Source organism: Colletotrichum gloeosporioides (genome assembly GCF_011800055.1).
Source record: "Colletotrichum gloeosporioides strain Lc1 chromosome Unknown consensus_85, whole genome shotgun sequence".
NCBI lineage: Eukaryota > Fungi > Ascomycota > Sordariomycetes > Glomerellales > Glomerellaceae > Colletotrichum > Colletotrichum gloeosporioides.
Genome location: NW_025544730.1, coordinates 682,692 through 698,710, shown reverse-complemented (window position 1 = coordinate 698,710; position 16,019 = coordinate 682,692). Strand labels below are relative to the sequence as shown.

The window sequence follows — 16,019 nt, the reverse complement described above, 5'->3', positions numbered from 1 at the left end:
TTTTGGTGGGTGTTGGAGCTCCAATGTCTTCCAACAGCCTCGAGGAGGTCCGGAGGTCGGATCTGATATATGAGGCTCAAAAGATTGCCAAAGAATTCGAGTTCCCTGCTGAGGATGTTCGCCGTGCAACTACCCACTTCTTGAAGCAGCTTAGTAAGTACTTCAACCATCCACGGCCAGGACTGGTCATTACTCGAGCAACATCAACTAACACGAATCAGATGAGGGCCTTCAGAAGGACGGCACATCAATGTGTCAGATTCCATCGTATGTCACCAAGTTACCAAACGGCTCTGAAAAAGGCGTCTGCTTGGCCATCGACTTAGGAGGGACCAACTTGAGAGTATGCTCAGTCGAGCTGCATGGAGACTCAACTTACTCTCTCACCCAGTCAAAGGTGACTATCCCGCGTCATCTCATGCTGGCGCCAACATATAAGGATCTGTTCGGATTCATAGCGCTGCAAACCAAAGCTTTTATGGAGAAGCATCATGCATCGGACCTCGAGAGTTGGGAAATTCTCGTGAAGGACGGTGGCCTCACGGATGAGCTGAGACGCTCACATTCCAAGAGTCTGGGATTTACTTTCAGCTTCACCTTCGACCAGCACGCACTCAACAAAGGCGAGTTGTTGTACTGGACAAAGTCTTTCGACATACCCGATGCAGTTGGGCGTGATCCCTGTGCCATGCTCCAGGAAGCACTCGACGAGCAAGAACTTCCATTACTGGTAACTGCGCTTGCAAACGACACTGTCGGAACATTGGCAGCGCGTGCTTATACATCTCCGGGGAGGTCAAGTACCGTCGTCGGCGCCATCTTTGGAACAGGGACAAATGGCGCGTACATGGAACGCATCTCTCGGATTACGAAGCTCCATTCTCGCCAAGGAACCTCGAAGTACGGACCTGACGCAATGATGGCTCTGAATACGGAGTGGGGTGGATTCGACAACAGGCTGGAAGTGCTCCCGACAACAAGATTCGACCGAGAGCTTGACCAGGAATCAGTCAACCCAGATGATCAACACTTTGAGAAGCGCATCTCTGGCATGTATCTCGGCGAGCTGCTGAGGCGGATACTGGTCCACCTTCTCAGTTCACAAAAAGATGCCTTCGACATGGAATTAGCAACCGAGTCTGCTGTTCATGTTGCCGACAGCATCGACAGCTCGCTGCTATCTTCAGTTGTGAAGGACTCAACCGAGAGCTTGGAAATTGCACGTGAGCAGATCTCGACAATACTCTGCGCCACAAATGTATCGACGTCAGATGCACAAGCTATCAGGATCCTCTCCGAGGCAATTGGACTTCGCGCCGCGAGACTGTCATCGGTTGCCATCGCGGGCGTTGCGCTGCAGTCCGGAAGGCTCGTCTCGAAGGCGACGGTCAAATCAACCGCAGCACCGTGGGGCATGGGCATTCATATTCTGGCCCCTTTGTTCTACGGCATGAGAAGTGCTTGGAAGGTGCTGGCCAAGTGGTTACGCATCAAAGTTCATATCAGGTTTCCAGCCAAAGATTCATCACCGACGTACCGGGAGTCAGAGCATGAAGCAGGTGCGGTCTCACACGATGCGGAAGAAGGCGCCATTGATATTGGCGTCGATGGTTCTCTAATTGAGCATTTCCCAAACTTCGAGGAAAACATCAGAGAAGCTTTGCGGGAAGTACCTGAGATTGGCGGTGAAGGCGAGAAGCGTATCAAGATCGGCATGGCAAGAGATGGCAGTGGCGTTGGCGCTGCATTAATCGCATGGGCTGCAAGGACATGATCATTTGGGGACTCGGTGAATAAAAATAACTAATCAATTGTAGGTGCTTGGTGATAGAAACATTCACTTGAAATGACGCCGCTTCCACGGCTCACATTCTGAAAGATGATTCACTGCTTCACGCAGTTGCTAAACCTTGACTATTTAAACTACTTAGTGAACCGTGAACATGATCCGCTCTCCAAGGCTTCCACCCTCAATTTTTCGCAATGCAACACAAAAAGACAGTAACATCAATGCCAATAAAACCACCATCGACTGTTACAACTTATGAAATTGACCAGTCATGCGTTTCCGATCCTGGGCGGCTGTTGTGGTCATCTCGACATTCGCACACCTCACTTCGGCGCACATGATGATGTCTGATCCATCACCCTTGAAAGCCAAGATCAACCCAAACACCGCCGAAGGAAATGTTGACTACAGCTACACAAGTCCTCTATCATCGAGCGGATCCGATTACCCTTGTAAGGGCCACTTGAGCGTGCTGGGCACCTCAGAAGCAGATCCCGTCGCTACTTGGAACGCTGGCGAGGACCACACGATCACTCTTTCAGGCCATACCACCCACAACGGCGGTTCATGCCAGGTGTCTATGTCTGTGGATGGCGGTAACACCTTCAAAGTCCTCCGAAGCATTATTGGTGGCTGCCCTGCCGGGGATGGCTACCGGATTTTATTCACCCTGCCTGACGATACTCCCTCATCCGATCAAGCCATCTTGGCCTGGTCATGGTTCAACAATCTTGGCAACAGAGAGATGTACATGAATTGTGCTGTCATCAAAATTGGAAATGGCGGTAGCGGCAACAACTTTCGCGCCCAACCAGACATCTTTCGCGCCAATGTCGGCAATGGATGCAGAACCGTCGACAACGCAGACGTGATGATCCCAAATCCCGGACCCAACGTCGAGCTTGCCGGCTCCAACGCAGTTCCGCCGACGGGCGATTGCGAATCTGGTCCTGGTGCTCAATCACCGGGGGGATCTGACTCTAACTCTGGCTCTGGCTCAGACTCAGGCTCAGGATGTGGTTCTGGGCAGGTTTCTGGGGTTGGTGAAGATGGGGATGGTGAAAACGAGAAGCCGTACAAACCTGGTAACGATTGGCCACAGGGGTTCAATTGCAACAACGGGAGGACAGTTGCAGTGGGCCCTCGGCAAACAGTTCTCTTATTTGGGGGTCTGATCGTCGCGCTGGGCCTGCATACAGCGCTACGACTATTAGGGGGTTAGCTTCATATGAGAGCAGAGAGGGTCTCTGAATTACGGGTGAAAATGCGGCTTCCATAGTGACAATCATGCATCAGTGAATATCATCCTGTGAGTTTCACCTCTTATCCGTCACTCTTGTTGGGTTGGTCTTTGCCGCAATGCGATGTTTATCATATGAGAATGAGAGTCAGTATTACCAACGGCTGACATCATCATGCTGCAGTCACTCATGTTTGTTTTGGTCTTTACGGGGCAAGCTCCGACGCCGCAAACCAATCCTCTTCCAACAGTCACGTGGCTACGCGCCCAGGCTGCGCACTATTTCCTCGCGCCATGACAGTGTCCACGGAATATACTTCAAGCCCAGCAACAGTTGGTTTGGCGGCATGAATGAACAACAACGTGTGCAGCCGCTGAAGAAGAATATGCAGCCTTTGCGCCCGCTGCTGCCGGCGCAAGATAGTCCTGCTGAACCAGCAAAACTCGAAAATCTCCCGAGGAAAAGGTCTCGGCCTGTGCAAGCTGCCTGCAACGCATGCCGTAAGCGCAAGTCAAAGGTACGTTGTCTCTGAATTATACGCAGCCGGGAAGTACGGCGGAATGCTCACATAACCTATAGTGTACTGGAGAGAGGCCAACGTGCAGTGTGTGCCTTTACCGCCGCAGCTCCTGCGAATACACCACGCGACCTGGTGAGTCTCGACAGCAGGCCAATAGTCGGAAACACAACGAAGTGCAAGGCCGAGCGACGATCCACGAGCAAGTTTTGGCGCTACTGAAGAACTTACCTGAAGAGGCTGCCCAGGACGTTTTCCAAAGGATCAGATCCGGGGCCGACGCCACGACTATCGTGAACCATGTCGAGGCTGGAGATCTGTTACTTCAGATGGCTATTACCCCCGAAACGCGGCTACGATATGACTTCCCCTACCGTTCCGAGATGCCTGAGATTTACATCCAAAACAATCCTTATTTGAATTCGTTCATATACGAAGCGGCATCACTGTACTCTGCACATGGGCAAGGGAGACCTTCGCATGCCATCGCCAGTGGGTCGCAGGAACTCCAAAGTGTCTACACCAGACCGTTTCATGCAGCACAAGTCGTCGAGCCCCGCTTGTCCGACGCCAAGGTATCATGGTGGACTAATGTATGCGATGACGATTCACTGATGCAAGACCTCCTCCGCGCCTTGTTCAGATGCGAATATCAATTTTCTGCGGCTTTTCAGAAAGACCTGTTCCTCGAAGACTTGGTGGCACAAAAGCAAGACTTTTGCTCTTCACTACTTGTCAACATAACCCTTGCCTATGCCTGTGTATGTTAATTATGCCCTCGCAGTCGATGCAACTAACTGGGCACAGGTCTGCTATCCACAGTTTTCAAATCGCGTCGAGTATTGGAACCCCAATACGCTTGGATACCGCTTCCTCGCAGAAGCCAAACGTCTCTGGGAACTGCAGGCCTCCGAGCCGCGGGTCACTACCATACAAGCTGGCATCCTATTCAGCGTTTTCCACAACCTGTGCGGTCTAGATGAGATTGGTCAGCCGTACAGAATCCACGGCGTCAAATTGGCACTCAAGCTGCGTCTCTTTTCTAAAAGCTCATGTGGAAATAATGACTCGAAACGGAAAGGCTGGGCTTACACCGCCTGGGCTCTCTACAACTGGGAAACGTAAGTGCACTAACCCAAGGTTACGTCATAGCATCTAATTGTTACAGGCTGGTTGCATTTTCCTTCATGATACCGCCTTTAGTCAAAGAGCCTCCGGACTGGCCATTGCCTGACCCGACAAGAGAGGGCGACTGGTATGGCGAAATCTGGCTTCAATACCCACTGGTTTCAGACCTTCAACCAACTCAATTTGGTCACATCTTTCGAACGAGGGCCAAGTTCAGAGTCATCATGAACGAGTATTGCGACGCAGCATTTTCTCCAAATGGAGTCATTAGTCTCGATCAAGCCAATAGACTCCATGAGAGATTGAGAAGGTGGTACAGTGACTTGCCGGAGCCACTTACGCCCATGATGATAGCACTTCCAGGCCACTTTCAACTGCAGTAAGTGCCCAGCCCGGAGGCATCGCTTCTGCTTTGCCACTCATCGTCATCTATGCAAGGAACAAACGGACCTTCTGATAACTGTATCACAGCATATACTACTACCATTTGCTACTTATGATCTACGAACCCTTACTTGCCGCCAGTAAAGCCAGCGACGCGACATTGCAAAAAGTCGTTGCCGACGCGAAGAAATATCTCCAAACCTTAATCCGCCTCTACTATCTCCGGCACGGCTACGAAGCTATGGACCTGTTTCTTGTGATACCTCTCATGCTCACGGGATACGACTGCATCAACGCGATATTGGAAGAGAAGTCTGAGCATCAAATCGAAATCCTCCGGTCTACGCTCATCCTAGTCGCGAAAGGGCTGCAGAACCAGCGTCGCAATCACTACTTGGCTGAAGCGCTGTTTCGAGTTATCAGAGGACGGATGCGCCCACAAGAGGTGGCCCTTTTGAGAAATTCGATGACGTTTGACGACGAGCAAGAGATGGAGAAGCACGATATGGTGCAGGCTGTGCGCAGTAACTGGCCCGTCAGCATTGTCAAGAAGCAGGAGGAAGTGGATGATCATATTCTGACAAATCTTGTTGAGAGTTACGGGTCGTTAAATGTGGAGGAGACAGCACAGTGATGAACTCCGGGCGTGGCTCGAGTTCCAGGTATTTGTTTCCGTTTGTAGTGTAAAACCCTTTTACTGTAGGGTGGTCAGATTTGTTATGAAAGCCCAACCAGAAGTCCAGGTTGATCGCAATAGGTATCCCAAGCTTTTTCAAAGTTGGAGACGTTCGGATTGTGTTGGGAGAGCAAAACCAATGTTTACCTCAGATGACGGGGAGACTCCGTACTGCTATGTTGGGGTGTTGCCTATCTACTTGTTGTAATGCTGGCTGACCATTAACTCCAGAGGCTTTACATCCGTCCTTTAGTCGCCTATGCGTCAGAGGGCCGGGCATGAGTATCAGAATCTCAAAAATAGCAATGACAAAACCGCACCTTCATTGAATATCAAATCAAACGTCAAAAAGCGAGGTCGAGCCCGGGTTCGAACCGGGGTTGCCGGAAGTTTTGATACGATCAAAATCCGGAGTGATAACCACTACACTACACAACCGAGTGGTTCATGCCCCGACAAGCGCTTAGTATGTCTATGTATGGTTCGCTGGCTGGCCCCACACGACCACGTCATGAGTCATCGTTCCATTCCGCTGTGCACGCCAAATCTGTGTCTGGCTTTTTGTTTTCCATACCCCCTTTGCCATTTTCGTCTTCATTAACCAATCCACTTTCCGTGGGTTCACGGACGATGCGCAATGCATCGCGGGGTGCGAGAAGTAAAAGCCACTATTTAGGTTTCCGTTACTCAGATCTCTGAGCTCAGTGGGCTTTTGGGTCACTATTTCCCGGGAGATGTCCCGCCTAAAATTACAGCGGTTCCCCGTCATTTCGTCTAGAATTGGCGCTGGTGTTGCAACCCCTCTACTGTTGCAGTCGCCTCTGATCACTGAAAGATGAACAAGCTTCTCCGCAAACTTCCCCGCGATTTGATCTCTCCCCTTTCTCGGCGTTGATGCCGATCCTACACACCACGACTGCTGAAATCGGCATCACGCATTTCTTCCGGCCCGCTACCTGTCCCGGTCCCGACCATGCTTCAACTGGCCGAGCTGATCCGAGCAACTACTTTGTAGCCTTATGTTGCACCTCATGGCCGGGCAATATCTTGATATGTTACGAACCAACTTGCCACTGTAATTCGCCCTCTAATGTTCCACCACTCACAAATTTGATCTTACCCTCATCGTTGCATCGTATCGACGGGGATGAAGGTAACCACACCACACAACATCTAGGGTGTATGCAAAGCTAACACCATGAAACCAAAGTTGACATCTTTCCTCACCTTGTCTCTGGCGGGCCTCCTGACCCCGTCATGCCTCGCAACAGTGGCCGACATACCAGGAGCATTCGGGCCAGTCTACCCGCTCACTCCGTTACCCGCGGGCGACATCTCCAAGTTTCTCAAGAGCCGCCCCAGCGATTTTGTGCACCCTGGAATCTGGCATACCCATGAAGACCTCGAGCGTATGCGGAATGGTGTACTTGAAGGCAAAGATCCATGGAAGTCCACCTTTGATGTATTCAGCAACGACAGCTACAGCCAGGCCGCCTATCAGATGAAGGGACCCAAGGCGGTGCTCTCGCGTGGAAGCATCAGCAACCACAGCAGCTTCACCTCGGACTCTCGTGCGGCATGGCAGAACGCGCTGATGTGGTACATCACGCGCGACGAGGCGCACTGGAACCGCAGCACCACGATCCTAGACAGCTGGGGTTCTACGCTTGTCGACATCATTGGTACGGATCGATCTCTGCTGGTCGGTTTAGAGGGCGACCTTTTCGTGAATGCGGCGGAGATCATGCGCTGGGAAGGCAACTGGACCGAGGCCGGGGCCAAGTGGCAAGGCGGCTCGGGTTTCAGCATCCAGTTGTACTGGCTCTTCTCGCGGCAGTCTGTAGCTATTGGACAGGCTAACTACGGGATGGCGAGCATCAAGGCTTTACTTAGCTTCGCAGTGTACCTGGACGACGTTACGCTCTATAATTATGCCATCAACGAGTACCTGAACAACCCTTGCGCGGGCTTGTACTCCATGTTTGACCCAAAGACCGGACAATCATCCGAGTCCGGTCGTGATCAGAGTTAGTACCCCGAAAGTCTTGATCAGGACTATTCGAATGACTGACGTGCCACAGGCCACACCATGACAGGCATTGGTTGGGCCGCCACGGCTGCCCGAGTTGCGCAAAGTCAAGGATCCGACTTGTACAGTCAAGGTGACAACCTGATCCTCAAAGGGGCCGAGTACACGGCAAAGTTCAACTTGAATGAGACGGTCGATTACGACCCAAAGTGGTTCCGCTGCGAGGCGGTTCTTGTTGGTGGCCCTTGGGCTGCCATCTCACAGGAGAAGCGGGGCGTCACAGCGGACAACCCAATGTGGGACATTGTCTATTACCAGTACGTGGTGAAGAGAGGACTGAAGGCCCCATGGACAACGAAGGCGAAACAGACTGCAGGACCTGAAGGGCCTTTGAGCAAAGTTGATCATCCGAGCTGGGGCGGCCTCATCTGGGCTTACTGAAAAAGATCCAAGATATACAATTGACACAAGAACTGCATAGCTGTTGGCACCTTGTCCAAGAAAAATATGCTTCTTCCTCCATTCGTATTTCATAGAGCTAATAACTCCATCGATATAGAAATCACGGGTTCCTGGTTGGAAAGTCATACATACATGAGACTTTCACTAATCATCATCACGTGGCTTATTCTCAGCAGATTTTTTCATGTTTGCTGAAGACAACACTGTCCGGTTGTATCAAACATCCTTGCAAGGTTTGTTGATTGAATATGTACGAATGGGATCAGGCGTGCACTCCTGATAACCCAACTATGAGACGTGGAATAAGGTAAAGAAAGGTGATGTGAATGAGTGAATGGAAAATAAGCCGTCCACAGCCAACTCGTGTGCCACAAGATGAATGTTCATCCCTACTCGCGTCTGTAAAGGAGAGTTCCGAATCCAAGTTGATCGTAACCACCGCTGTTCGGGCCATAGTCACCACCGCCACCCTCAGCACCACCGGCATCCTCGTTGACGAGGTCGCGCATCTGTCCGCTCCACGAGGCGTTCAAGCCCTTGATTGAGTCGTAATGGGCGTAGATGAGCTCCCAGATGGGTCGAAGACCGCCGCGGCCGGCTTCACTAATGACCGTAGCCGTCCCGTGGCTGTTTGTGAAATTTGCAAAAGGGACATCGTATCCGAGGTTGTACTTGGCCACGTACTCCGCACTAGGTTCGTGTTAGCCAGCGTCCACTTCAATCCAAACGTGAGAACCTACCCTGCAAGAATCCTGTTGTCGAGGTATCCGAATAAGTCATCTCCCTGGTTGTACGACTGCTGGGCAAAGACGCCAAGGAACGCAAAGTCGAGCAGAGCGTGCCCCTGGTCTCTGCCGGCCTCCTGTCCCTGACCCAAGGGCTTCTTGGAGCCTGCTTCCTCGTGAATCTTCCAGATAGCGTTCTCGATCTGGCCGTTGCCAGCCCCATTCTTGAAGTAGTCGACGGCTTCATTGTACATGGTGGCATTGTCCGAGAGAATTCCGATGGCTTGCATGGTACACATGTTGGCCAAGTCCCAGTTCGCCCAGTAGTGATCGATCGCGGCGTCGTTGTGTCTGACAAAGAAGTCGTGGTTCATCGGGTAGAAGACGCTGGTCAACATGCTGGACAGCGCATCCAACCCCTTCCATCCGCTCCAGTCGCGGAGAAGCTCTCCCGCGTTGGCGAGTTGGTAACCGTAGATGCCGCTGGCGAGGAACTTGTCCGAGGAGCCCCAGATACGAAGCAAAGTGCTGCTCCAGGCGTCAAGAATGCGACCGGCAGCTTCCGCGTGAGTCTCGTTGCCGCTGATCTTCCAGTGGACGGCATTGGCGTAAGCGGCAGCCGCATCGCGGAAGAGGAGAGAATAGTTCTCCGTGCAGTCGCTACCGGAGCCGCGGCAGAGCGTCTCCACCGGTCGAGGGGTGTAACCGGCGACGGCGCGTACGGCGAGCTTGTCCCAGCCGGTTGTCCATGGCGCGCGGTTGGCTTTCAGGAAGCCATTGATGCGTTCGAAGTCTTTGGCGGTGTGAAGGAGACCTGGGTGGGCGAAGGCTTTCTGAGCGTTGACATCGCGAGTGACGCATGCACTCGCCAGCGAGGCCAGGGCGAGAGCCCAAGAAAGGAAAGTGAAGTGAATGTTGAACCTCATATTGCCGGATGACAGGGGTGAACTGTGGGGTTCAACGGTCGTCGCTCTGAACGACTTATGGTGGTAAAGTCGCTCATTACCAAAATGGAAGACGAAGAAAGACCTTTATCTATCCTCAATCCCTTTCGGGCATCTGATTCCACGCTGTTTCTCGAAAAAATGAGAAATGATGGAGATGTCGTAAACGCCCCGCCCGGGACTTTTCCCGCCCTGTTCGGTCGGCAGACAATTTCCATGGTGAAGCAGAGTACCGGATGGTTTTCGCATCTCAGTTGAAGAAAACCATGGGAATTTTGATTGTTTCCCTACTAGGCCGTGAAAGTCTATCGCATCCGAAATTTAAGGGGTGTGTCAGCTGAAGGCAAGGTTTAGGAGGTGGGCCGGGGTAAGGTCCCACTGCCGATCCCGTTCGGCCCTCCTGAACTTCATTTAACACCGGAGCCGGCCCCGGGCAATGGCCCGGTGTGTGGAAAGTTTGACTGTTCGTGAGTGTTTGTTCTCTAATGCCTGCCTATGAAAGCACAGCTTCGCACCCAATGGAATGAGAGTGCTGTCCTCGATGAATGAAACTCGATCGTCAATTGCAGCTCACAAAGTGTTACTCTGAAGCTGTAGCTCTGAACTTGAGCTCTGAAGTCGCAACGTCCATCATATAGCCCAAGTATCGTTATCACCATCTTTTCCGAGTGAGTTGATGATAACATGGAATAGCTGGAATTTAAACAGAATTTCTCGGGGGAATGTTGGCTTGATTAGCAACAGATTGTTGTTCTTTAGTCACCTTCAATCGTGTCATTGTCTTTCTCCATCACAACTGAACGAAAACCCGACGTCAGATTCTAGGTGATCTACTACGTACCCAAGGACACCAATTTGCGTAATGCTGCTCTGCTGAATGTTTTGCTGCACTCAGTTCCCTCAACCACAAGAGACCTTCATTCTAAGCAAATGCCTCCGCACAATATCACCGCGATGTTTGATCGGCGGTAGTAAACCATCATCCACAATCCACAGGCTGATTAGCGCATATTGAATCTAAGCGGGTGCATGCCTCTAAAAGAGCCATCGAGTCAGCGCCAGTGCACAGCCACCTCCACGGAGACAGCCATGAGGTGCCATTGCAACTTGCCTCTCACCTGCCCATTTTTAGCCTTTCTAAACTGGTTCGAGGCAAGCTCGTCCCAATTTTAGTGAGGGAAGGCCGGCACTTGCCCTTGTTTATCAATGCCTTTGGGGTACGTATTGCCTACCGGCCTGAGACAGCCTACTGGCAGACGTCATCTGAGCGTCCTGTTGCGTCTGAATCCGGTGCCAGCGCATCAACAAGACTGGTCAATCAGATCTCATCGCCATGCAGCGCAACCTCATCTTTTCCTAGGGTCTCAGTGCACTTGCTCCATCTACAGTTCCTCAGCTTCATCACATCTCTTGTGAGCAGCGTCTCATGGGCTCCGTTGCTGCTGCCAAGCGCTTGCTCGCTCGCAACCCCCTAAACAGATTCCTCCCGCCGCTCAACTTCATCACTCTTCACTATGCATACTTCATTGTCGTCTGTCTGTTGTCCTCGGTCATCTTCTGGGCCTCATCCGATGCCGAGTTCAAGGTGAGCTACACCGACAGCCTCTTCCTCGTGGTGTCTGCTATGACCGAGGCTGGCCTCAACACCGTCAACCTCAGCCAATTGACGACATGGCAACAAACCATCCTATTCCTTCTGCTGCTCCTAGGAAGCACGATATGGGTTTCTATCTGGACCATCTTGGCACGCAAGCATGTTTTTGAGAAACGCTTCGATGAAATCGTCCGAGCAGAGCGCGCCCGCAAACTCAGCCGCCAAGGCAGCACGATATCTCTGGCATTGCCACGGCTGCCATTGACTCTGCCAAAGCTTCAGCTCGCACTTTCTTTCGGAAAGGCTCAGACTGTGCCGCCTCCAGATCAGTCTTTCAAAGGGACTGGAAGCCGGATTGCAGAGACGCACCCTCCTCCGGATTTTCAGGACTCAGACACCACCGAAGGTCCGCCGCAGTTCCGACGGGCTATGTCTACGCCAGATGTGAATACGAGAGATAAGCACACGACCAAGGATGTTGAAGATATTGCAGATTCCCAAAACCCAGGTCATATTACTTTCGATGATACACCACACCCAAATGCTACGCAAGCCACTTCGACCGGTGTTTCTGTGCAAGGCGATGGAGTGGCCCTTCCATCAAGGAGATCTGCCAAGGCTCCCACAGACTCGGCCGATATCGACCTCGACGCTCGGCACTTCTTGAAGCACCGTTCGGCTAGTCGCAATGGTCAATTCCACGACCTCAGCAGCGCAGAGCGTGATCATCTTGGCGGCTGCGAGTACCGAGCTCTTAAGGTTCTTGCCACCATCGTGCCCGCCTATTTCTTCATGTGGCAATTTTTGACATCCCTTGCCCTCGGAGCCTGGATGAACAATTACATGCCCAATACGGCAAGGGCCAATGGTATCAACCCATGGTGGCTTGGCATCTTCAACGCCGTCTCGGCCTTCAACAACTCGGGCATGTCGCTTCTGGATGCCAACATGATTCCCTTCCAAGAGGCTTACTATGTCTTGATCACGATGGGGCTATTGATTCTGGCCGGAAACACCGCATACCCGCTATTCCTCCGTCTGATTATCTGGGGTATGCTTCGCATCCTGAATCTTGCAACGCCACAGGACGCCTTCACCGACCTCAAGGCCACTTTGGAATTTATCCTGAAGTACCCGCGTAGGGTTTACACGAATCTCTTCCCATCCAGAGCGTCTTGGTGGCTTTTCTTCATGCTCCTATGGCTTAATTCTGTGGACTGGGTTGCCTTTGAGCTTCTCAATATTGGAAACTCAGTCATCGAGAAGATCCCGACTGGGTCTCGTATCCTTGATGGCTTGTTCCAGGCCCTAGGTAAGCTTGACGCTCTTCAGAAAGCTCGTTTGAAGATGTCAAGAGACATGTCCTAACCATGCTATCAGCTGTGCGGTCTGGTGGCTTCTACGTCGTACCCATTTCGGGGCTCTTCATCGGGCTCCAACTACTGTATGTCATCATGATGTACATATCCGTATATCCCGTGGTAATCACCATGCGCCACTCCAACGTTTACGAGGAGCGGTCACTAGGTATCTACAGTGACGATATGGAAACGACTTCAGAGCCTGACCCAGAGGCGGGTATGCCGCTGCTACCTATGGGAAGCCGTCCGCCTACTTTAGCCCGCACCACGAGCTTCGGTGCAGCGTCTGCCCGCCCTTCAGTTCTAGCTCGCCGTCTTAGTCGCTCTGGACCGGTATCTGATGCGCGACGTGCTTTCAAGAGTACCTTCATGAGCTTTCATGGCGTTGGTGTTGCACCTCCAAAGGCTGGGGCACCTAGCATCCCAGGGCCTGATCAGCCCAGACCGGAGAGTCGCATCAGTTTCATCAGTCAGCAAGTCCGTGGACAGCTCGCACACGACCTTTGGTGGTTGGTCCTGGCTACCTTGATCATCACAATCATTGAAACATCCAAGTTCATCAAAGATCCGGTCACGTTCTCCGTTTTCAATATCATCTTCGAGGTTGTGTCGGCCTATGGTTGCGTTGGAATTTCAGTGGGCCTCCCGACTGACGCCTTCAGCTTTTGCGGCGCCTGGCACACAGGCAGCAAGCTCATATTGTGTCTTGTCATGCTTCGCGGAAGGCATCGAGGGCTGCCGGTTGCGCTTGACCATGCAGTGCGGCTCCCAGGTCGTCAGCTTCATCGCGACGAGGAGGAAGACCACCAGATTAGGAGGAGCAGGACGATTGAAATTGAGAGGTAGAGCGACTTCCTCTGATAGATGACGTATGATTAGAATATGAACCTATAGTATCAATGACTTTACATGAATCAACTCAATAGCTGAGAACCTCCTCATATGATGATGCGAGAACACTGCGCGCGTTGACTGAAAAGACAGAATATGTATTTGGGAAAACCATCTAGAATGATCGAGTGAGACAAACGGCGAAGGACGATGCTCGCTAGATACAAAACAAACAATGCATTGCAGCTGAACCAATTGCTCAAATCGATCAATATGAACAATGCCATGATCACAGATCGCTCAATTGGAACCCCCACATGATGTAATGCCGCATGAATTCGAGATCGTAAAAATGCTTGAAATATAGCGTGTGGCAAGGGAAGTGATGGGAGATGCCAACAGGGCAAAAGTGACGCTATCACGTAGGCAAAGCGATGCGGCCTTGACGAAGTCGGGCATACAGGGTCGTTCCGGCTTTACCAATGGGCACGCTGACGCCATGAATAACCTTGAAGTTGTTAGAGCACACCGCAAGGCTATTGAGCGAGAGAAAACTTACCACGCTGCAGATGATCAAGAACCAGATGACGATCAACATGGTATCGCCAAGCTTCTTCGCGTCCGCTCGCTGGCCGTCCTCGTCCGTCAACGTCTCAAGGAACTCGAGACCGACGTAGAGATAGAAGATGGCAGAGATGCCGATCGGGCCAAAATACCCAACGAACATAGCCTGCCCGGGGCCGCGGATCTGACGGATGTAGCGGTGCAGGCCCAGGATGACAGGCAACCGCCTGAGGAGCAGGACGAGAACACCCAGTGCGAAGAGACGGCCCGGGCCAATCAACTCAGACGTCCAGAAACTCTCCCAGGGACACACAGCGCCGAGCCACATGAAGATGGCCATGTTCAGCATCATGTCCACGGCGGGCTGGATGGGGTCGTTGAGCGTCTCGAGGCGGAACCAGTCGTTCCACGTGAAGGCGTTGCCGGCGATGAAGCACGCCAGCACGTCGTCGCTGCCGACCATGCCGCAGGTGCCAAGGATGAAGATGGCCATGCCGATGGGGAAGAGCAGGAAGCTCTCGCGCTCGACGTACTTGTAGCGCTCGGCCCAGTGGAGCAGCTTCTGCGCGAGCCAGCCGACGACCCAGCCGTAGAAGACGCTCATCAGCACGACGTAGATGCAGGTTTGGCCGAAGAAGAGGCGGATGGCGGCGGCGAAGCCGCCCTCACCAGACACGGGGTTGCCGTCGCTTTCGGTGTACTTGATGAGGTACAGCGCCAGGAAGAGGAAGGGGTACCCGAGGCCGTCGTTGGCTCCGGACTCGGCGACGATGATCTGCTGCAGGTCCTCGGGGACGTTCTCATCGGCGAAACGTCCCTTGACGATGGTGGTTGAGAGAACCGGGTCGGTTGGGGTGACGCACGCCGCGATGGCGAGGGCGTGGACGAGGGGCAGGTCTGGGACGAGAAGCCAGACGACGCCGCTCGTGAAGGCCCACATACCGATCATACCGGGGCCGAGGAGCAGCGAGAGGGACTTCCACTCTTTGCGCAGGTAGCGACTTGGGAGTTGCACGCCGGCGAGGACCAGCTGGACACCGAGAACCAGACGGCTGAAGTCAAGAGTGACGGAGGCGACGGCATCTTCGGACACGGCGTATTCGCCGGGCTTGATCCATTTGGCGACATGAGTGAAGGTGACTCCTCCAAGCAGAGAAACCACTTGAGTTGAGGGTTAGTTCATAACTTCAAATACAAAGTCATTTGCTTCATCCCAGAATCGGAACATAACCGCAGAAGGTGCCTCAGATGTCTTGACTTACGGGCTTCAGACAGGTAACATGTCTCCTTGATGAGGTAAGAGAAGGTGCCGAAGAGAACGAGCCAGCCGCCAAGAACGCTGATGACGACGTTGAAGTTCGTTACGGCGGACCAGTCCATGTCTCGCGTCAACGGTGCAGGTTGGCTCACGTCTGGGTCGGAAGGCCTTGGGATGGACGGCGGGCTCGGGGCGCTGGGATCGCGGGTACATGAAATGAAAATGCCTCACGGTCTGGAGTCTGGTTGTCGTCGTTATTGGCAAAGAACCGAGGAAAGGGAGGCTGAATCTCGCTCTTCTTCACACATAAACTAGAAGCCAAACTCACGCGGGGAAACTGGGGGAAAAGAGGACACAAATCGACACCGCTGGAGAGACAACGACAGGCACTTTGGTCGCAGAAGGGGGGCATGGGACGAGAAATGACGGAGACGGGAGTGTCACTTCACCAAACCTGGGGCAGCACGTGCATCGCCCCCTTCACGGTACTTGCGGCTCGAGATATCCATACTCGGA

The 16,019-nt window shown here is 52.6% G+C and overlaps 6 protein-coding genes across 6 annotated transcripts; 4 read left to right on the top strand and 2 right to left on the bottom strand.

The window, feature by feature from the left end:
* Positions 1–23: 23 nt before the first annotated feature.
* On the top strand, positions 24–1,774 carry GCG54_00001414 (Glucokinase; the record flags this gene model as incomplete). Its single annotated transcript, XM_045401530.1, has 2 exons — positions 24–153; positions 222–1,774. 2 exons carry the CDS (start codon positions 24–26, stop codon positions 1,772–1,774), a joined length of 1,683 nt encoding a protein of 560 aa, XP_045258532.1.
* A 286-nt stretch (positions 1,775–2,060) lies between these two features.
* On the top strand, positions 2,061–5,693 carry GCG54_00001413 (Nitrogen assimilation transcription factor nirA; the record flags this gene model as incomplete). The annotated part of the gene is made up of 7 exons (XM_045401529.1): positions 2,061–2,828; positions 3,401–3,547; positions 3,610–3,682; positions 3,731–4,308; positions 4,355–4,668; positions 4,716–5,054; positions 5,147–5,693. The coding sequence occupies 7 exons, from the start codon at positions 2,061–2,063 to the stop codon at positions 5,691–5,693; spliced, it is 2,766 nt and encodes a 921-aa protein (XP_045258531.1).
* A 1,240-nt stretch (positions 5,694–6,933) lies between these two features.
* Positions 6,934–8,205, top strand: GCG54_00001412 (uncharacterized protein; the record flags this gene model as incomplete). Its single annotated transcript, XM_045401528.1, has 2 exons — positions 6,934–7,762; positions 7,817–8,205. 2 exons carry the CDS (start codon positions 6,934–6,936, stop codon positions 8,203–8,205), a joined length of 1,218 nt encoding a protein of 405 aa, XP_045258530.1.
* A 410-nt stretch (positions 8,206–8,615) lies between these two features.
* On the bottom strand, positions 8,616–9,877 carry GCG54_00001411 (uncharacterized protein; the record flags this gene model as incomplete). The annotated part of the gene is made up of 2 exons (XM_045401527.1): positions 8,616–8,916; positions 8,967–9,877. 2 exons carry the CDS (start codon positions 9,875–9,877, stop codon positions 8,616–8,618), a joined length of 1,212 nt encoding a protein of 403 aa, XP_045258529.1.
* Positions 9,878–11,101: 1,224 nt separating this feature from the next.
* Positions 11,102–13,696, top strand: GCG54_00001410 (High-affinity potassium transport protein; the record flags this gene model as incomplete). Its single annotated transcript, XM_045401526.1, has 3 exons — positions 11,102–11,112; positions 11,264–12,801; positions 12,870–13,696. The coding sequence occupies 3 exons, from the start codon at positions 11,102–11,104 to the stop codon at positions 13,694–13,696; spliced, it is 2,376 nt and encodes a 791-aa protein (XP_045258528.1).
* Positions 13,697–14,099: 403 nt separating this feature from the next.
* Positions 14,100–15,625, bottom strand: GCG54_00001409 (putative Na(+)/H(+) antiporter C3A11.09; the record flags this gene model as incomplete). The annotated part of the gene is made up of 3 exons (XM_045401525.1): positions 14,100–14,189; positions 14,241–15,406; positions 15,508–15,625. 3 exons carry the CDS (start codon positions 15,623–15,625, stop codon positions 14,100–14,102), a joined length of 1,374 nt encoding a protein of 457 aa, XP_045258527.1.
* Positions 15,626–16,019: the final 394 nt, after the last annotated feature.